Below are 22926 nucleotides of genomic sequence, written 5' to 3' on the forward strand. Positions count from 1 at the left end.
GACATGTAGCAGAATACATTTATTTATGAAGAAAAAAAATGTTTTATAGCAAAAAGTCAAAAACATTGTTTTTTTTTTCAAAATTGTCACTATTTTAAACGCACAGGTGATCAAATGCCAATAAAAGAAAGTGCTATTTATTTCTGGGGAAAAAATTACATAAATTTCATTTATGTACAGCGTTGCATGACAGTGCAATTGTCAGTTAAAGTAACTCAGCGCCATATCGCAAAAAAATGGCCTGGTCAGGAAGGGGGGTAAATCCTCTGGAGGGCACATGGTTAACCTGTATTGAGTTAATAATTAACACATATTTGTCAATTTTAATGTGCGCCTTTTTTGCCAAATGGTGAAAATCAAGCGTATGCAGATATATAAATAGCTAAATCTCTCTAAAAATCTGAAGGTTTTCATTTTTCACTTACAGCTTTCAGAATTTTTAAAAGACCCCTCAAACCATATATTTTCTGAAAGCATATGACCAACAGAGAAAAAAAAAAAAGGTGCTACTGATTTTCGATAAATCCGATGATGCTGGCATTGGCCGTAGGAGATGGTCGGGGACACTGCAGGGGGGACATCGTGGGAATGCAGGACAAGGTAAGTGAAACAGGGATCCAGGAGTAACGCTGCAGGGTAATCCCGAGTGTAGCTCGGGGTTACCATTTTTGGCACTGATAATTAACCCCAAGCTACACTCGGGAATACCGCCAGGTAGGTTAATGAGCTTTATATGTTCACCTATTCTGATTTTTAAGAATAGAAGGTACATTGAAATGAAAGTGGTTCTAAAGGCTGAAGGTTTTTTTACCTTCATGCATTCAGTGCAAAAATCCTTCTCTGTAGCATCCCCCCCAGTTCCCAACTAATACCTAAGTCCCCTCTCGATCCAGCTATGTGCACTGGAGTCTTGGATATTCCGGAACTCCCTCTCCTCATTGGCTGAGACAGAAGCAGGAGCCATTATCTTAAGGACTTAGATGACAAAAAATTATTCAAACATATCTCATAGATAAAATACTGTACATTTCTGTAGGAAAAGGGAATAATGGTCATCACCAACACATCTTTTTTAAAGGACGCCATACCACAAAGTGTAACTACTTTAGACATGTCACATTACAATAAAGGGTTACAAATAGCCTTTAGTAAAACACTGATTATTCAATACAGATGGTCTGTAGTTCAATTCGTTCTGTAATGAGCTTCATTAGGATGATATACTGCTTGGCAAAGACGTGTTGCACCCTCTCAAGGGATCCTAAGAGGTGCCAGTGACTACAAACCAAGAATGAATGCACATATTTGCCAGCACACCAAGGATCTTCATATGTCCTCCAAAGCTTTTATTGCAGAAAGATCGCATCACAAAAGAACAAGTGCAACCTTTGAAAGCTGCACAGGACCCCTTTGTGAAGGTCCAGCAGTGGAATAACAGAATATAAATAAGTTAACCACCAATTAGAACGGAAAAAAACTGACACCCCTCTGATTTGACATCAAATTACATCCTATTCCCACGTTCTTTTGTGATGTGATCTTTCTGCAATAAAAGCTTTGGACAACATTTGAAGATCCTTGGTGTGCTGGTGAATATGTGCATTGATCCATGATGTTTCCAGTATCCAGCTGGTAGTCTCTGCAGAACCTACTACTGATGAGCCATGTTGGAATGCAAACCAAGGATGGACACCTTGGTCTATACCTGTATACGGTATAGAAGGGTGGACGCTAGCTAGACTAAAAAGGATGCTTTACACCAAAGAAAGTAATGGTATCCACACATGCCTCTGTGTCCACTGGCTCAAATGTTTGAGCTGTTGGATGTGGAGGCACAACAGGTGTTGGAGCTGACAGACGTGGAAGACCATCCCTAACAATGACATCTTGTCTTCGAGTAGGTGGAGAGCACTGGTTGCGACCACTTGGGAAGGTAGCCACCTCCTCAGAGAGGCAGGAGTGCTTGTAATGTCGAAATCATTAGTTCCAGCATTGCTCAACATGTTTGCTGGTGGCCACCTGTAGCAGAATATTTGTGTCAGTACTGCATATTCTTATGTCAATGTTAAACATTTTTAATTGTGAGTGCAATTCATTTTGATTTAGTGAAAGAATGAAATGTTATACAGTATGCCAGTGCACTTTTCAGTTTTTCCCTGTGCACTTTATAGACAAGGCTACAATAAATACATAATCAGCTATCATATGTTGGGAGACAGTGGGAGACACGTGCTATTTATTGTAAGTTTGGATTTCTTTGTATGTAGCTATTCATGCTCTGGAATAATTGATCCAGTTGGAGATTCGGAAGCGTACAGTTAATAATCAGGCTGTCTTTTAAATTCAGTCCTGTCCCGCAGTGATTTATCAAATTATCATGTATTTAGATTAGGTTTGGGAATAATGAAATGAACTGTGCGCCTTGGAACCATGGATTATATTTTTGAATAATGAATTGTATGAGCGCAGTTTGTTCTGCAGTAAAAGATTGTTGAATGAGCTCCAGCAGTTGCTACTATTGAGTGAATTTAGATTTGGACAACACACTTGTTAAGTGAGTAAGTGGCTGGGCACACTCATTGTTCATGTTTTCAGTGGGTGTACTTAGCGCTCTTTATTTTTTTCAAGGATGTATAAGTAATGATTTCTATGAGTCTTGTTTATTTCTTGTAGTCTGGAGATCATATTTATAATTATATACTAGATGCTATCTGTTGGTCCCTTTGGGGCCCTGCTAAGCTATTAGGTGCAGGGATTTTTTAAAAATATTTTTAGAGCAATTTATAATAAAGAATGTGTATTTTATTTTTGTGTTCAGCTCTGTGGTCATGTATTTATTGTAGCTTTATTATTCTTATTTTTCTTTTGAGTAGCACTAATTGGCCAATTATGTTTGGGTTTTTTTTTTAATAAAAGGCTGTGGGTTTAGCTCCTGCAGCACAATTATTCTTTTGTGTTTAGTTAATATCACACTCTAAAGATACATGTAAAATCTCCCTTACCTGTCCCAGAAGTAAATGTCGTTTAAAACTTTCTAATTGTTAAAAGTAGAAAAAATAGCATTGATTAAAGTTTAGGGTATGAATCTCTTAGTATTTAATGGAAGCTGTTTACAATTCTCTTTTGTAGGCTTTCATACACAGATGTGTCTATATACAACTTTCACTCAGGATTCACTCATTTGTCCAATGTAATCCAGTTAGAAAACTGTGAATCTTGGGTCAAAGTTGTGTGAAAACATTTATGAATGGAACCTAAAGTTATGAAGAACTGCTGATATTATTGCAAATGGTTTATCTCAGCTATGTATAAACAAAATGGAAGAGGTCATAAAAACAAATATGGGATACCTCCAGCTTGAGAAGTAAGTAGTTCATTAAAAAGGTTACAAAGGTTCATGGGAATTGTGAACTTGGCTTTCACTCTCCTGTTTACATGAGATTTATGTCACTTTAAATGTATCCCAGCATCACATGACCTATGCTCTAACAAGTACCAGATTGCTTTGTTTGGAATCTGCTATATATATGTGTTCATGGAGGTCTTCCTTAAAACCGTAAATACAGCACTGTAATACTTTATAATGAAAGATAAAAGAAATGTATATTTTCTTTATTAGAGAAGACTAAATAAGATAGACTCATTAATTTTGGTTTTCAAAATCTTGATATGTCTTTTTAAAACCCAACTCCAGGAAACTTGAAAATCCTCTTGCAGTGGGGCTGTGCCTGCACTGCAAGGATTAATTACCCGTTTAGCTCTAGGGAACTTGTTAAAGTAAATTTACCTACTTGCTCCTTCACACTGTTAGACCAGTCACCACAACATCCTCTTCCCCTTGCACTCCAGTGGTCTAAGGTTCTGATGTCATCAAGACCAATGCAGGGTGTGGAGTCCTGCTTTGGATGTGCTGGTGCCAAGCAACAGTCCTCCGCTGGAGCTTGGGGAGCGACGTTTGCTGGGTGAGCAGAGGATCACTTAAGTAAAAGTGCTATTAGGGTACGTTCAAACCAGCTGTGTGCATTGCGGTGAAGGCCTCCTTTTTAAGGATTCAGTTGATTGGTGTTTGGAGACTCTCTTGAAGTTCTTCTCTGCTCTGGCAGGTCCTGCCCTTTAACTGGCTATTGCCACCTTGTCAGTTGCCCAGACTATGGCAGCCTGAACTGGAGAACTTATTAGGGAACAGCAACTGGGGTGTGGTTGTAAATCGCAGACCAAAGGATCAGGAGCTGACCAAAAAGAAAAGATAGGGAGGCGGCAGAGCTCCTATAGTGTAGTAGATTAATTCAGAAACAAGGATAAAATGCTTCCACAAAAAAGGGAAAAAGGTCAAAACAGACTTAACTGTTGAGGCTGCGGTCACCCAGCAAGGGGGGAATACATTGCCTTCCTGGTGCACGAGTGGAAAAAGCCTGTCTCCATGCAGTGTCATTGTGGTCTCTCTCTATGCCTTTGGCATTCCCGTCCTGGATGCTCTGTGGGGTTCTCAGGTTGTTGAACGAATTGGTAGGAGTCAACTAAAAAACATTTGATAGTTTGATTGGCAGAGGCTTCCAGTGTTGTTGTTGAAAGGATAGGCATGAGTTTTCTGCTTCAGTAAAACATCCAATTACTTTATTTCACGAAATTGCCACTTGCTCAGTTCAAGGTGATGCAGTGTAGATGCTGAGAGAGTCAGTAAAGCAGTCACATAGCTGAAGATGTTCAGTGAGAGAGGCAGGCAAGTAGATGGGACAAAAACTCATAAAGAAAGTATTGAGAATGGGGGCAATGAAACCTTTACCAGTACTAAGTCAGTGAACAGAGTTGACTAGTACCAAAGGCCACGTCTTTGAGGATGCAACAGCAGAATGATTTCTCAGCTCGTAAAATAAGCAACTGGCAATCCTCAACCTTGATGTGGGGAGGAAGGGCATATCAAAACTCAGGGGAAAATCTGAGGGTTGTAGGCCAAGGATATCTTTTTAGAAAGGGGGTCTAGGGTAGTCTAGCTAACCTCCCCACGTTGTAAGGAGTAGCATTTCAATTACCTTAAATGGAGAAAACTAGGCACTGGCTATGTAGAGTTTGTGTTAGTGATGTCATCTAGGTGGATCCCATCTAGCCTAAATAATAGGCAATCCTGTTCTAGCTGCAGCATTGCCCTCAGTCCTACTCTTCTGTTTAGGCACCATAGAGAGTGTGATTCATTAAATCTACCTAATGCCCTTACTTTCTGTGCATATGCACAAGATGTTATGCCTTAAAATGGAGGTCCAGTCAAAATTTAAAAAAAAAAAAAAAAAAAAAAAAATCTTTTCCTGGAATTGACCCCTCTTCTGTTCTCACAGAGCAGTCCCTAAATGGGACTCCTCCCTTTTCTTCCTTCTGGTTGGGTGGTTGTTTTTGCCTTTATTTGCAGGCTTCTGTCCTTAGGCAGAGTCTCTCCTTCCCTACCTGAGCCCATTTTCTTTAAGATATCAGGGTCCTTGGACTTTTTACTGCGTTTAGCATCTGTCCTTCACACCTGTTTTTCTATTCACGTTTTTAAAATTGTCTTTTTGATGGCTGTTTGAGCCTCTGCTGATCTGTGAAGGTGCATTTACTGTCAACTGTCTGGGTTTATTAACCCTCCTTGTTTTTCCCTGTGGGCCTGTTGCCATTGTTTTGGCCATTTTTTGCCCACCCTATTGCTTGGGGACATCCCATGGTCTAAGAACCAATTCCTGTGTCATGAACAATTCGTTTAATATAACTGGAATTTTCATGTACCTGTAAATTTCATATCTTGGAGTACAGTACAGGCCACAACACCCTTCACTTTTCCTCTGTGATCTCCTTACTGCATGCTAAAAAAAACCCTGGGGCCTTACAGAATGGATGGGGTTTAGATGGGTAAACTGAGGGGCAGCTCCCAGCAAAGCTTTTGCCTGTGTCCAGCCAAAATAAGGTAGTGGAATATAACCCATGGCCTAAGTATTCATTCTTGTGTCTGTCCTGTACTGTATATTAAGATATGGAATTTAAAGTTATGTTCTAGTTCCTATATATTTTTTTATTTTTTCGAAGAAGCATTTGTTACAAGTAGGCACAAACAATCCAGCTGTTTTAGTATAATTTCGTATACTGACTTTCTTACAAAAGAGATCAGCTCTACTATTAGCCCTACAGCTTGTTTAAAGGCATTGCTATGTAGACACTATTACTCATACTTTCATAAAAAGGGTCATCTTCTGTCTGAGAGAGGCAAAGATCTATTGGGTGCTTCTTTTTGCTAAATCTATAGTAAAATTTTGTGAAAACTTTATGAAATTGTTATGGTAAGAGAGTAGTGTATGCACACTGTGGGTCTTGGTTTATATAAACTAGAGAAAAGAAAAGGGAAATAAAAGTGCTGTTGTGTCCTCTTTATTCTGGATGCAGACAAAGATAAAAGCTTGGAAGAGATTGTGACCATTTCCTATGTCAAAAAGATCAAGCAAGCTTTACCAGAAAATGCATGACCTTTTCCATCTATTATTGAACCTGAATGTACAGTGATATTCTAAAAAGCTGATAAGTAGAAACAAAGGTGTAATATGCCTCAAAAAAACCTTGTGATTTTTAGAAGATGAGCTATGTCAAATGTCAATAAATGTATTTGTTTTCTTGCACATGCGCAGCTTTTCTCTCTAATGAAAAAACTAACACTTCTCAATATACCTGTAGATATTCTTTGCAAAGATTGGGTACTGTCTTCCTGCCTCCAGATGGACAATCCAGTCATTTGAGCAAAGCTGTTCTCTCTGCGGTGAGATGCAAAATTTTGACTGTTTATTTCTACCACTTTGTCATATGGCTGCTTATTTTTACAGGGTGTGCTACAGTGAGACAAATTGTATCAATTCTAACATACAGTATTCTCATGTTCTTTTTTGTTCTATACAATGTACCTACATCTTTTCCTGCTCTCCTTCACTAGTTTTTTGGATCAGTCTCTCCAATTGTGTTTTTTGTTTCACTCTTTATATTTACACTTCTTTCTGACATCTCTCCCTGACACTAGTGTTAAAGCTGAACTCCAGCTTCAAAAAGCTTTAAATTAAAAACAAAAAAAACAAAAACGAAAAACAAAAAAGCACATTGCCATGGGCTTTATTTGCTGTGCCAAAAGTGAGATAACAGACAAGTACAAACTGTAGTGTGTTGAGTGCAATGTTGTGTGTATCTATCTATCTATCGGTCTATTACACACTATACAGATACATCTGCACTGCTAAAAAAAAATTAACACTTTGAAAACACATCAGCTCTCAATGGGGAAAAATATCATGCTGGATATCTATACTGATCTGGACTGGGTAATGTGTTAGGAACATATGGATGCCCCATCGTTTGATAGAAATGAAAATTATCAACCTACAGAGGACTGAATTCAAAGACACCCCGAAAATCAAAGTGAAAAAATTATACAGCAGGCTAGTCCATTTTTTGCTGACATTTCATTGCAGCAACTCAAAATGGTACTCAGTAGTTTGTATGGCCCCCACATGCTTTGGATTTAGGTCAGGCGAGTGTGGGGGCCATTCAATAGTATCAGTTCTTCCATTCTCCAGGAACATTCTCCACGGCTTTTCCAGACCCTTACACGTCTGTCACATGTGCCCAGGGTGAACCTGCTCTCATCTGTGAAAAGCACAGGGCACCAGTGGCAGACCTGCCAATTTTGGTGTTCAGTGGCAAATGCCAATCAAGCTCTATGGTGCCAGATAGTGAGCACAGGGCCCACTAGAGGATGTTGGGCCCTCAGGCCACCCTCTGAGGTCTGTTTCTGACTGTTTGGTCAGAGACATGCACACCAGTGGCCTTCTGGAGGTCATTTTGTAGGGCTCTGGAAGTGCTCATCCTGTTCCTCCATGCACAGAGGAGCAGATACCGGTCCTGCTGAGGGGTTAAGGACCTTCTACGGCCCTGTCCAGCTCTCCTAGAGTAACAGCCTGTCTCCTGGAATCTCCTCCATGCTCTTGAGACTGTGCTGGGAGACCCATTCTGGCAATGGCGTGTAATAATGTGCCATCCTGGAGGAGTTGGACTGCCTGTGCAACCTCTGTAGGGTCCAAGTATCTTCTCATGCTACCAGTAGTGACACTGACCCTAGCCAAATGCAGAACTAGTGAAAAACAGTCAGAAAAGATGAGTAGGGAAAAAAATGTCAGTGGTCTCTACCTGTAAAATCATTCCTGTTTTGGGAGTTGTCTCATTGTTGCCCATCTAGTGCATTAACACCAAAAGCAGCTGAAACAGATTTACAACCCACTTCTGCTACTTAACTTTCCAGATCAATATCCCAGGAGTTTAATATACTTGATGCTATACTCCTGATTTAAAAGTGTTCCTTTAATTTTTTTTTAGCAGTGTATGTGATTGGTAGGATCCTATTGCTTCTTCAATCGGGTCTGGAAAAGAAATTGGCCGTTGGTACTATTAAAGGCCAGGTTTCATCTTTGGCTATTTTTTTCCAGAGGCCCATTGCATCTCACTCTCTAGTTTCTACTTTTTTTGGAAGGAGTAATGCATTTAGCTCTACCTGTTAGGCTACCTTTATATCCTTGGGACCTGAACTTGGTCTTGGAGGCAATCACTTCTGCAAGAAGGGTGTCTGAGTTGACAGTTCTTTCTTGTAAAGAACTTTTTCTGGTTTTGCATCAGGATAAGGTGGTGTTGCGACCCCAACCGTCTTTTTTACCAAAAGTGGTTTCTATTTTTCACCGCAGTCAGGACATTGTTCTGTCTTCATTTTTTCCTAGGCCCCAGTTGGCAAGGGAGAGATCTTTGCATACCTTGGATGTGGTATGCGCTATAAGGGTCTTCCTGAAGTTGACGGCACAGGTTAGGAAGTCGGATGCTCTTTTTGTGCTACCCGATGGGCCCAGGAGGCAGCAGGAGGCATACAAGGCAACTATTTCGCATTGGATCCACCAGTTGATCATTCAAGCCTATGGTTTGAAGAGTAAGGTCCCACCCTTTTCTGGTGAGAGCACTCTGCTAGGAGGGTGGGGTCTTCCTGGGCAATCCCCCGTCAGGCGGTCAGGTTTGTAAGGCTGCTACATGGGCTTCAGTTCACAGGTTCACGAGGTTCTACCAGGTGGATATGAGAGCTGCAATGGCCTTACGACTTACGAACAGCTGAGTAGGTTTTTGTGGGATTATTGGCATTGGCTATCTTGGTGTCGCCTCCCCCCCAAAAAAAATTTCTTTGCTTTGGGATATCCCACATAGTCATGAATAGCCTGCTCTGTGTCCCGTGCTGTATGAAAAATCCATTTCTTGGAGTACATCACAGGACACAGAGGTCCCTCCATTTCTGGAATTTAATTGCTTGCTACAAAAGTGAAGTACTTCCTGTGTAGGAGGTGTCATATAGGCAAAGAATTCCTCTGATTGGTTGGCCAGTGTCTATTCACCTATAGGTGGCATATAACCCAAATCTTAATGAGCCCCGAAAATAATAAAAACTTGACGGGTTCTAATCCTCCACTCTATCAAAAACAAATATGTTTGTATAAATATAGAGTACAATTTTTGTAATGATAAAAAATTTTTTTACTTTACACAGATCTGCTGCTCTTACTGCATGTATGTTTTATTGTTACTTTATGGCACTGGTTTTTGCTCTAAAAAAAAAAGAAAAAGTCCTTCCAGCTAACAAGATTAAATATTGATTCATGAGAAATAGCTTAATATTTAAGGCACATCTATGGTCAAAATGTAAAGTGGTATTAACCACTTTAATATCGCACGATAGCCGAAAGACAACAGCACGATTCTCTTGTTCTGGAAGGGTTTATTTCGGTGTCCTCCCAGAACGTGCCTCGCGCCCCCTGGGGCCCGTATCAGGCGCGCTCTGTGACTGCTGTGTCTTTTCGATCTTTTTTCGTTTGTTTAGCAAAAAAAAAAGCAGTGGTGATTAACTACTTGCCCTCCAGAAGATTTACCCCCCTTCCTGATCAGGCCATTTTCTGGTGAAACAGCACTGCGTTACTTTAACTGCACAGTCATGCAATGCTGTACCCAAATGCATTTTATGTCCTTTTTTCCTACAAATAGAGCTTTCTTTTGATGGTATTTGTTCACCTCTGCTGTTTTTACTTTTTGTGCTATAAGCAAAAAAACACTGACAATTTGGTAAAATTTTTTTTTTTTTTTTTGTGCATTACCTACTAAAACATATCCGATAAAAACATTTTAAAAATCTAATTTCTTGTATGTCTCTTGTCATTGTCCATCTCTTTCCTGATAAAGTGCCTGTGTGTCTTCAGTACAAACTCACCCTCCTTTTTTTTTTTACATTGGCAGTATACTGAGACATTCTTGGCAGATGGACACGCTTTACTGGTGTTTCTGGAGGTCTTGTCCTCTCCAAGTTGCCACACGTTGTCCCCAGTTGTTTGTGATTGGGTCTGGACAATAATGGCAGCTGTGCAGTCTGGAAAAGTGCCAGATGTTTTCATAGTGCCAGTGGGGATTTCCTATGATAGCCGTCCTGAATTTTATGGCGCAAGAGGACAGGTATATTTTTCTACTGTTTTATAGTGTATATGTGAATACAAATTGACATCCCTGAACCATCTAATTGCTGTGCTATTTTATATCTAGGTGACTTCAGCTTTAGAACTGTGCCGCTTTGTAGTGTCTGCCCTATGCCCCTGGACCACCACTCTGGGCTGTGCACGTGTTGATTTTGCTCAGCCCTTTTCATTAAAGGTACAGTTAATTGATTTGTTTGCCAATACAAATACCCTACACATGTCTCTGATAATATTACATTTTGTTGTAGAGAATTAGTTTGAGGGCCAGATATGTTAAGCAGCAGATGTACAGTAAATATTCATTTTGTTAAAGCAATACTAAAGGTTCGTTTTTTTTTTTTTTTTTTTTTTTGTAAAATAACAAACATGCAATACCTACCTGCTGTGTGCAGTGGTTTTGCACAGAGCAGTTCAGATCCTCTTCTTCTCAGTACCCCCACAGACTATTCTGGCTTCTCCTTTCTGTCACATGCCCCCACAGCAAGCAGCTTGCTATGGGGCTCCTTTTTGCTCCATGTGTCCATTCACACATGGAGCTGTGGCTTTTTCCTGCCCCCTCTCTCTCCTTATTTGCTGACTGGTTATGATTGACAGTAGTGGGTGCCAGTGGCTCAGGCTTGCTTTCTCCGCCAATGAGGAGGCAGATACCCGGGACAACCAAGGCTGTCATGCACTTTGCTGGATCTCGATTCTGCTCAGGTAAGTAGTGAGGGGCTGGGGTCACTGCGCTTGGCCACTATGCCACGACTATGCCACAGGTAGAAAGCCTTGAGCCTTTTCAACCACTTTAAACTGTGGGTGTTGAAGCAACATTCACATCAGTCTCCTGCCAGTAATACAGACTAAAGTACACACTACCAGATGTTTTTTTTGTTCAACCCAGCGGGTCGAATTAAAAAAACACACAGTTCAGGAAGAGCTTCTGTACTAACTATCTGATGTTAGTTCAGCAATCTCCCCTGCTGTGCTATTGCGTTCTGACAGGGGGGACAACACCCCCCCCCCCCCCCACCAGAACACTCCGATCGGCAGACCTTTTTCAGTTATGCTCCTTTCTATTGGACCGGCCGAGGCCGCCCGACATTTGGTCCGTGTGTACTATGTTAAAGGCCCCTATCTTGTGTGCATACACACATATATACAAAGAAGCTAATTAGCCTACCAGCATATCTTTGGGATATAGAAGTAAACCCATGCAAGCAAAGGGAGAACATGTAACCATGCGTGTCCTAAAGAGATTCGAACCAGGGACCACAGTGCTGTGAGGCAGAAGTGCATTTCCTTCTAACATGTGGGAGACAAAACAATTGGGGAACATTTTTCGGCTCTGAGACTAGGCACTATGAAATCTCCTTCTCAAATAAAGTGACAATTCCTGCCTCCCTTCAGTTTTTTTTTTATTGCACTGCACTGCCTTGCTTCAGTACTTAGGAATCCTTCTGGCCAGTTTTATGCCTAACTTCTCCAATATTGCTAAAAAACCAGTAGCGTGAACAAACGTGATTTCTGGCTTTTCCTTTCCCAGTATTGTCAACCTTGTGAGTTATTCTTTGCTTCAATGCATGTGGATGACCACTATTTTTCCAGCTAAACCTCCATAAAGATAGCACATGCTTACACTGCTCTTAGGCAGGAAGTCCAGGTCTTGTTTTTCTTTCTTTACACACCATCTACAATAGCTTCCATTGCAAGATCTTTCATAACCTGGCTTGAATACTCCTTTCAACTGACATTTTGCTCCCTCTTATAATTGGCTCTGGAGGGCTTACAATGTAGCTCAGAGCAGCATATGAGGATGCCAGCTCCACACTCCAGAAAGTAAGGTTGAACCATTTTCCATGTGTTGGCCAGCAGTGCTCAGTCGTTCCCCATATAAGTGTTTAGTTTCAGTGATTTTACTTCCAGTCTCAGTGGTGACATTAGAATGCCCGTCTTCTTTTAGCCATTATAAGGCATAGCCATGGGTGCAGTGTAGCATTTGTACCTAAGCTACATTATCAGTTTTGTGCAAACTCTGGTGCCAATGGATGCTGAATTTCAGAACTAGTCAAATAGAGATCTGCTGTTACTTGGATTTTGTATATCAACCTGTCTTCTACCTGTGCTATGTCTTTTTCAAGGGACTCTAATCTTTTATTGCAAGTGAGCATTGTGTTCGAGAGTAAGTAAGTTGAGAAAAGAAGCCCTTTATTATATTACATCATTAAAACAACTAGTAGATAAGCATTTTAAAATCATATTTGTCCAGTGGCTGAATAGGTTAGTAACTTCACGATCTTAGCAGCTTAATATCTGGTGGCTGGGTGATTTTATATCTTTTTTAGCTTAATTGCTTGAAAGCCGACAATGGTATAGTCTGGCGGACCTATGGGTGTCTGCATGTTTCAGCAGCCACCAAAACCTTCCTGTCACAGCTGAATCTGTCTGACAGGAAGGCTTGAAACTTCTGTGCAGACACTTGCCAGCGCCTTCATGTCTCCTGTGCATTCCTATTAGCCATTGAGGCTTTCCTTCATAGTGTTGGGCCACTAGTAATGTGTGGGGGGCTGTGCAAGCTCTGACACCAGGCTCGACAAATCCTGGGCGCCATGGCGACTAGAAAATACGTTGTCAGCCCCAGTGGGGTAGCATAGGGGAGTGCAGCCAGGCGCAACAATGACGGACAGCCTGCAGGTGTCACTGGTGTGTGAGGTCGGAGGGTGGCAGTAATGTGAAGAGTGGGTTAGGGGAGATGCGGAGCTGTACATTAGTAGGAGGGGCGGGTCAGAGGAGGAGCGGAGCTGGTAGGAAGTGCCCCCTGTGAGGCTCTCAGTGACACCTGCCACTCGGGACACTCCGCCTTACCTCGGAGCAGGAACCGGCAGCGTTGACAGCCAGTGTGGCCACCTCTCAGTACCCAATTAGTGCAGGCTCATCCGTGTCCACATCAGTGCACCATACGTGCAGCCTCATCGGCGGCCCCTGTTGGCGCAACGTCATCGTCGGCGCCCGTCGGCGCAACGTCATCGGCGGCGCCCGTCAGTGCGGCCCCATCAGTGCCTCATTGGTGCTGCAGCCTCATCACCTCACATCCGTGAAGAAAAATTACAGATTTAAAGAAAGGTTTGTTTTTTTTAATTTTCAGTATTTTCTTCATGTATTTAGTAACAAATAAAAACCCCAGTGGCGATAGAATACGACTAAAATAAAGCTCCATCTGTCTCCAAGAAAAAAATATGAAAATTTAATTTGGTTACAGTGTTGCATGACCCTTGGTTCACATCTGTGCTGGTGGTGCTGCTGCGGGACCCACGCAAATACCTGCAGCCGCACCACCACACAGAGGAATGCGGGACATTAATTCTAATGGCACGCCGCCCGCACTGGAAATCACAACCGTACTGGGAACCTTGGTTCCCGTGCGGGCTGCGATTTACAAAGTAGTGCAGGGATTCTTCTCTGTGTGTCCCGGGGCTCTCGTGCCCGTGCAAATCGCAGCCCGAACAGATGTGAATCAGGACAGGACGGGGGCGAAAGTAACCAGTAGGCCACTGGTTAAAAAAACTGTCTCCTAACTTTTTCTGCTGGCTCCAAGATTCAAAGCAAATTTGACAAGCCCTGTCTGACACTACTCAGAAGTCTTGAAGCTTTGCTCTTGCAAGGCTGCTAGATGAAAATATTTCTTAACCACATCAGTTTGCTATGAGAGAGTCTCTTTAAAGCACAAGCAACAAAGTATTTTGGTTGTCTTTTATGCCAGGTAAGCTACTTTTCATATTCCTTCCAGCTTCATGTACTGTTAGAAAATTGTTACGAAGTAACAACTCAACATTAGAATCCACAGTTCTTTAAACATTTGTTGCTTTACTGTTTCAGGAATACATGAGCAACTACATGTGGAAGCATTTAGCACCAGTCCCTTGTTTGAAAGATGCTCTTCTCCCATATATTCTGGGTATGAGGTAATGAAAAATGAAAAGTTAGTGATATGAATGTAAGGTCTGACCCTTGCTGGTGACATGCCACCAGTTCTTGATTTTTGGCTTCATAAAGTAGTAAAAGGTCATATAATGCTATAGCATTGGCAGGGGACGGTGAATGCGATATATTTGAGATGAATATCTCTGATTGGTGGCTTGTTAGCCACTGATCAGAGCTATCTGTTTGTTCATCAGAGTCTGCTGAACAGTTTTGCTATAAGCTCATGATCACCGAAGTGACCATAAGGCTTATAGTAAAAGCAGGAATGCAAGTCGGTATGGCGTACAGACATGACCAGTTAGAAGCAGTGCTGTAGATCTGTACGCTGTATGGACCTGGCAGTGAAAGGGATAAAGCAAACCTGTGCTTTGCTCATTCATTGCAGAATATACACTAGTTAAAATACACTACATTTCCCTCTTAACCCAACCTAAAGGTAAAACAAATCTTAATGCATAAGCACAATTTTGCAACGTTGAAATGTGTTATTAAAACCGTCCATATCATAACTACTTTGTACATCCAGGTGAATTATACTGCGTTTTTTTCAGGACAAATTGTGCTTTCATTTGGTGGTAAGTGGTAATGGATATCTGCTGATTTTTTTTATTATCAAAGGAAAACTGGCCCAGAATAGTAAAAAAAAATAATTTTTTAAAATTTAGCTTTGTATTTCTTATTACTACCATAACCTACCATCAAAGAGCAACCCAAAATAAATTTTTTCAGCTCTTGACAATCGCAGTGGTGCCATATATGTGTATGTTATTTGTTGTTTGTACTCATAGTACAGCCCAGAAACAATAGTGCTCATTTTGCATTTTGTTTTTGTTTTTTGTTTTTTTTTACCTAAAACACACTGACGCTAATGGACAAGAATACCATTAAAAAAAAAACAAAACCCTGACCTTTGACCCTGACCTTTTGACCTTGACCCAAACACCCAGGCACTGAACTAGATCAAACTGTGATCTAGGTCTTTTTTCTTTGTTTTCTTTTATTTTTTAGTATTTATCTCTTTTATTTTTAAACATACTTCACCCAACTAACCCCCCCCCCCTCCCCCCCTATGCCAGACGTTAGAGAGATGCAATGTATCTCTCTCCTCCATTCATAGAAAAAATAAAAAAAAACAAGGGGGCCGGGCTGTACAGTGACTGATCACTGTGATAGCCAATCAGAGGCTATCACAGTGATCATGTGACTTTAAATCGGGAGTCCCGGGTCCCGATCATTAGAATGGGACTCTGGGGCTCTCAGTGACACCCCGGTCTATGTGTTGGGAGCGCCCCCAGCACAAAGACAGCTATGCAAATATGCGAACCCATGGAAAAAAGCCCAGTTCTGTGAGGCCGAATATTTGTGTGACGTTGGCGCAAAGGGGTTAAGTATGTTTTATGTTCTTTGCGAGAAGCTTGTGATGAGGGAGTAGAAAAGCCGAGATGAAGAAGGTACAACACAATGAAATCAGTCTTGCTAGTGGCAGTTGTAGTAATAGTATTTGGATGTGTCAGAAACAGAACATTTTATTCTATCCTTTATACAGGAGTATTTACATCCCCACTGGGGATTGCACATTTAAAAGAATCTCGCTTGAATATTAAGCAGAACTGAGCCTCAGATAAATAGAAGATATTGTGAGAATAGTTAGCAGTAATTTGTCTCTGTTATAAATGTACATCTTTGAGTGTTGTTAGACTACCAATGGTAGTCGGTGACTGTCGTGCAGATATGAGTCATTGAACTACAGCTACAACAAGGTGGGTTATGCAGATGTTTAATCGCGGGTTCAGGGGCTCCAGGATTTCTAGTTTCGCACTTCTTGCCAGGATTAGTGAATCCTTATTTGGGTTTCCGGAGCCCAGAAGCTTTGTGCAGACTTGGGAGGGATGAAGTCTCTAACCTTGTGTCCACATTTCACTGGAAATTAGCATCTTGATTGTGTAGCTGTGCACAACCTTTTGAGGCTGGCTATGGGTTCAGGGCTCCATCCCTGGAGACCAGCTGCTGTAAGAGGAAAGTGTGTAAACAGACTGGGAGAGTGGCAGTCTAACCGGGCTGAAAAACCTGATGTTGCTTATGAAGGCAACCTGCCTGGACTGATGTTCATGAAAGGTGCTACTCTTGAGCTGAGTCCCACCAATATATATGTATTGTTTGTGTATGTATGTATTTATATACACACTCTATTGCCAAAAGTATAGGGACACCCCTCCAAATCATTGGATTCAGGTGTTCCAATCACCTCCATGGCCACAGGTGTATAAAATCGAGCACTTAGGCATGCAGACTGCTTCTACAAACATTTGTGAAAGAATGGGTCGCTCTCAGGAGCTCAGTGAATTCAAGCGTGATAGGTTGCCATCTGTGCAATAAATCCATCCATGAAATTTCCTTGCTACTAAATATTACACGGTCAACTGTTAGTGGTATTATAACAAATTGGAAGCAACTGGGAAATATAGTAACTCAGCCACTAAGTGGTAGGGCACATAAAATGACACAGTGGGGTCAGCACATGCTTAAGCGCACAGTGCGCAGAAGTCGCCAGCGCTAAAGACCTTCAAACTTCGTGTGGCCCTCAGATTAGCACAACAGTGTGTAGAAAGCTTCATGGAATGGGTTTCCATTGCGAGCAGCTTCATCCAAGCCTTACATCACTAAGTGCAATGCAAAGCGTCGGATGCAGTGGTGTAAAGCACGCCACCACTGGGCTCTAGAGCACTGAAGTTCTCTGGAGTGACGAATCACGCTTCTCTGTCTGGCAATTCGATGGACCTGTCTGGGTTTGTTGTTTGCCAGGAATACAGTACTTGCTTGACTGCATTGTGCCAAGTGTAAAGTTTGGTGGAGGGGGGATTATAGCATGAATTTTTTTTTTCAGGGGTTGGGCTTGGCCCCTTAGTTCCAGTGCTCTTAAGTCGTCAGAATACCAAGACTTTTTGGACAATTTCATGCTCCCAACTTTGTGGGAACAGTTTGGGGATGGCCCCTCACTGTTTCAACATGACAGTGCACCAGTGTACAAAGCAAGATCCATAAAGACATGCATGAGTGAGTTTGGGGTGGAGAAACGTGACTGGCCTGCGCACGAGTCCTGACCTCAACCCGATAGAACACCTTTGGGATGAATTAGAGCGGAGACTGTGAGCCAGGCCTTCTCGTCCGACATCCGTGCCTGACCTCACAAATGCTCTTCTGGAAGAATGGTCAAACATTCCCATAGACACCCTCCTAAACCTTGTGGACAGCCTTCCCAGTGTGTATATATATACTGTATATATATGCGTGTGTGTGTGTGTATATGTATTTGTATATAATTTAACCTGCCAGAAGATTTGCTATATTCATGCATATAATGAGGAAAGTGGCAACACTGTGGCCATTGCTGAGCTCGCCCCTTAAGAAAGTTGGTTACTTGCTAAACCCCCCCCCCGCTTTACAACTTATAAATTACTGACCCAGAACAAACAAGCAAATGAGGACTTTTCTCTTTTTTGCTTAGATACCCTGTCACCAACTTAAATATTTGCAGGTAATAGTACAGACAAATCAACCATTTTAAATGCTTACTTAATGTGTTTTTTTCCTCTTCATACACAATTCACTTGCAGTGTGCCTTTACTCTTACTACAGGATTTGACCACTCCAGGAGTAGTCAGATCTCTAGCACAGCCACAGTTTCCCCTCCCTCCTGCCCTATCACAGCCCTCTACTCCTCTGGGAGTGTCTAATTACTTTATTTGCTGACCCTGCTCTTCTTCCCCTCACCTTCTTTTCAACTTTTTTTCTGTAGTTGCCTAGGTAGTAGCAAAGCAGTGTTTTCTGGGGTTACTGACATCACATCCAAGATGGTGATGTCCAGCAGCAGTCTCTGGGCTTTTGGATGTCTGCACAAAGGAGGCGTCTACACATAACGTGCCTAAAATGCCATAAGTGCACATTTCTTTATTGTACATCCCAGGACACTATGGGGTTGATTTACTGAAACTGGAGAGTACACAATCTGGTGCAGCTGTGCATTGAAGCCAATCAGCTTCTAACAGCTTGTTCAATTAAGCTTTGACAAAAAAAAATCTGGAAGCTTATTGATTTCTATGCAGAGTTGTATCAGATTTTGCACTCTCCAGTTTTAGTAAATCAACCTTTGTGTATCTTCATATCCATTGCAATAGGCTTATGCTGCCACCTTCAGTTGATTGGATGCTGCCAAAAAAAGACAAAAAATCCCCTTCCGGAAAGAACTCCTCCCAGCTAGGCATAGCTTCAGGTTTTTTTGATGTCTTAGGGGATTGTCTTGTCTGTATCTATATAATTGTATCTTTTAGCTAGTCCTTCTCAAGATTCCATTGGGGATTAGGAGACTTGCTTATCCAAATCTGTTACTTGCACCGTTTGTCTGCTAGTAGCATTGCCGTTTGGCACTGGACCCTGTGTCATGGGACCCTGTGCAATGATATATTGCATGGGTAGTCATGTCCCCAAAGGCCTGTGTTGTGACAGTCTGCTGTGATGGGTGCAGTTTGAAGATGTGTCCTGCAGCCAGGTCTTGTGAGTTCCCCAGTGAAAGCCCGGTACTTGCATGTACCCAGGAGGGGGTTGGGAGGAGCTTCCCTTGTTTGCTGGCCCCTAGTGTTATACGCTCCCCCTTTTTTTGGCTGCAGTTTAAAAACATTTTTTTAGCAGTATCTGCCCTCAGCACCATATACTGGTTGCAGAGCTTAAGGTTGGTCTGGGAGATTCTTGGCGCTAGAAGGCAGAGGGCAGAGCGCTTCTCTCCACCCCATCTGTATGGGAACACAGGAAGGACACTCTGTGTGTCGGGCATTGTTATACAGCGCAACCAGCCATTTTTCTTGTGCAACATGCTTTGCAGGGGCTTTCAACTGCCAACTCTGATAAATACTATTGTATACCACTGTTACAAGGTGATGGACCACTGGTAGAAAAAGGCAGGACATACTTGGGTTACAGCACCTATCTTTTTCTGGGATACCAGCATGGGTGAATTATAACAGAATCTACTGCTCTCAGCTGACTGGGGCTGCTCATTAGCATTAGTTCATTCTGTACTGTTGGCAGGCCATGTCTCAGCGACAGCAGAGGTAGGGGATCAAGGGGGGAGGAGGTTTCCACCTTCCTTTATCAGGTAGGAAGGAACCTGGGTGCAGCTTCCCTTGCATTATAACCCTTGGGAGTTAGTTCCATATGTCTCTAATTCCATTCACTTTTCTGGTCTTTTCACTAATTCTGGGGCACCTTCATCTAGTTCCTTTGTGTTAAGGGAGGGATTTTAATCTGCTCTCACTGGGGTACAACACCAGCTATTTGGAATCCTTTCTAGATTAGACTGTCTTGGTCTCAAGCAGAAACATTATTCCCCTCCTTATTAATGGAAAAGGAGGAGCTTGTCCAAAAGCCACTGAAGGACAAAGCAGAAGCGATTTTTTTTTTTTCATTGAGAAAGGTACCTTTTCTGGAGAATCTACTCCTGAGGAATTCCAGGGCCAGGTTTTGCCTCAGACCCAGAAGTATTTAATGGAATTTATTGCTAACGTGGTCCATATCAACTTAAAAGTACTGCTTTTTGACTCCCTGGATCCAAAGGTTACGAGATTGTGATCATGCGGCCGGCCACAGCATCCCCAATCTTTCCCTTTTACATCCTTATTTACAAGATGTGATTTACACGGACAGGGTTTACCCTGAAAAAGATGTTTGTTCTGCCAAAATTATTTGCTCAACAATTCCCCATGGAAAATGAGTTCACTAAGAAATGGCGCATGCTGATGGTGAACCTGGCAGTGTCCTATTTTAATAAGACCCTCATGGTAATTCAGGATGCGTCAGACAGACATCTTGAGGCCTTATTCAAAGCCTTTTTTGCTCCCGTAGATGCAAAAAATACACAGACCAGACAGCGCACTACAAGTTCCAGCCTTTTCAGATCTATCAGGAATGACAGTATAGTTCACGTCCAGTGATGATCAATGGCCATGCAGCAAAGGATCCTGCAGCTTTTGGAAGTAGTTCCGGGAAGATCAGAGGAACGTAAAAGATAAAAGAACAATAGCACGCAATCCTAATGAGCATAATCCATTTATTAAAGATAAAAAACATAGCACACTTAAATCTGAAACTCTTGACATCAGCATAGGGATAACATTTGGACACCTTCAGTCTGTATGCAGCGGTAGTTTGTATATCGCAAGCCGGCATAAGAAGGATCTGTTCTGAAAGCTGTCAAAAGGCCACCGAAGCCCAGAGTCCTGCAGCGCTATGCACTGCCTCGTGGTAATCCCTATGTGATATTGGAAAGAGTGGGCAGTGAATTGGGGGGCGGTAACGTGTTTCAAAGGCACACTCCTCCTTTGTCATAAGGAGGAGTGTCCCTTTGAAACACATTACTTCCCCATATTCACTGCCCACTCTGTCTTGGGTGGGTCAAAAATTCCATTATAATTTTATGTAAAGGTTGTAGAAATACAGCCTGGTAACACTCTTTAATGAGTATTGGTGGTTTAAAAGTATGGCTGATTTATAGACACAAGACGGACGCTGCTTTGCTTGTATCTTTCACTGTGCCCACAGATGTGCTACTGACTGCCATACGAAATAATGAAGCAGCACAGGGCAAAAAATGTTCTGGAGCACAGATTTGCAGTGTCTTCCATCAAGGTGGGCCTGCTAGTTTTAGGCTAGGCTACCTTTGTTTGAGTACTTTTATACAGGGCTACTGTTATAAATCATGGGGCCCCGTACAGCCTATCTGACAGTGCCTCTCCAAAAAAATATTAAAATTATATTTTCATTAAGAATAGACTAAGATTATTATTAGCAGACAGCAGGGGGAATCGAATACTGGACATGGAAGGTGATTGGTGAGGCAGGGAGTGCCAATTACAGGAACCGATCCCAAGTGTGTCTCTCCCTGCAGCAGCTGAAAGTGGATGGGAAGGAGAGAATGAGAAGCCAGTTTTAACTGTTGCAGAAAGAGACAACAAGGGAATCAGTTGCTGTAATTGATCCCCACTTTACTGATCACCCCCTCTCCTAACAAGATTCAATTCCCCTGCTGCCTGGGTGCCCCCTGATGGCCAAGGCCCCATACAGAAAGACTTGTGCTAACCCCTATCAGCGGTCCTGCTCTTACCCTTTGAAATATTGTCAAACATGCAGTCAAAGTAATCAAGCCAGTTGGTCAGTATAACTGTATTTATTTTGAGACAGATTTACTTTAATATTTTTATGTTTATTTGGTGAGCCTGCATGGAAGCCTAATCCACAGGGACAGCAATAAGATGATCTATGTTGACTGAAGCTGAAATTCTTTGGGGCCTTTTCACACCTAATGTGTTGTGTTAATGCATGCATTGATGATCACATTAACACACTTTGAAATTACATTACATGGACATGCCTGCTTTACCATGCACAAGTCTTTAGAACTGTTGTGGTGTTGGCAGCCTATTCAAATGGATGGGAGGCCCTAATACAACTCCTGTTAACTTGCCAATTAATGTGTGACTGGATAGTTCTGAATGGGCCATTACTGTTTTAGTGAAATTTTCAGTTGGAACTCTACCACCCCTCTCCCCTCCCAAAAAAATAGCATTGTGTTAGTTATTCTACAATAATTTTGCTGACATGGAGAGGTAAAAAGAAATCTATACTCATTACTATTGCTAGTAAAAATTATCTCCCAGCTTATCCTGTTCCTCTGTTTAGGAAAAAGATGTATGATGAGACCGCAGTGGAAAGAGAAGCTAGCTCAACTGTCTTCCAGGAACAAGCATTACTGCGTGGCTTCTTGATGCATTCACTCCGAGGTAAAATGCCTTATACTGTAAGTCAGTTGGTTGTAAAAAATGCTGATGTTTTAATATGTTTCTTGTTAATACAGATTATAAAATACATTTATTTTAAGTAAAAAAAAAAAAAAAAATCCCATTTACAAATCCTAATAAAAGATTTTTTTTTTTTTTTTTCCTTGTTAAGATTGATGAATTTTCCATTACTGTACTGTGCAAATAGGGAAAACCGTGGGCAGTGTAATGGGCAAGGTTGAAAACATCAATAAAACTATGAAAAAAAATCTTTATGAAAAAAGGTTACTGTAAAAATCTTCCTCCAATCACCTCAGGTTGCCATTATTTGTTTAAATTATATAAGAAAAAAGGAAAGCTGTATTTCTATTTGTGAGAGACTAAAAAGAAAGAAGGAGATGATACTATTCATTAGAAAATTGAAACTGAATCTACAGATACAAGAAGCCTATTGGTTCTATTTTATTTGGCTTTAAGTACACAAGCAAATTCTTGTCTCCTTAAATCTACCTTCCTGTGTATTTATATGTTTTGTTGCACGTAACAAAAAAGTAGAATTCTGAGTTGTTTTTTTTATCTTTAGCAGAACTTGA

General features: G+C 41.6%; 1 protein-coding gene across 1 annotated transcript in view; it reads left to right on the top strand.

Annotated features, from left to right (window-relative positions):
- Positions 1-22926, top strand: part of GPAT2 (glycerol-3-phosphate acyltransferase 2, mitochondrial) — a 102520-nt gene that overhangs the window by 15989 nt on the left and 63605 nt on the right. The window contains exons 7-11 of the mRNA XM_089681724.1: positions 6688-6769; positions 10315-10527; positions 10615-10722; positions 14403-14488; positions 22236-22336. Coding sequence (XP_089537850.1) covers positions 6688-6769; positions 10315-10527; positions 10615-10722; positions 14403-14488; positions 22236-22336 — 590 coding nt within the window. The remainder of the gene's footprint in view (positions 1-6687; positions 6770-10314; positions 10528-10614; positions 10723-14402; positions 14489-22235; positions 22337-22926) is intronic.

This window comes from Staurois parvus, unplaced genomic scaffold (genome assembly GCF_062004578.1).
Source record: "Staurois parvus isolate SC_StPar_1 unplaced genomic scaffold, SC_StPar_1.0 ptg000276l, whole genome shotgun sequence".
NCBI classification, from domain to species: Eukaryota; Metazoa; Chordata; class Amphibia; order Anura; family Ranidae; genus Staurois; species Staurois parvus.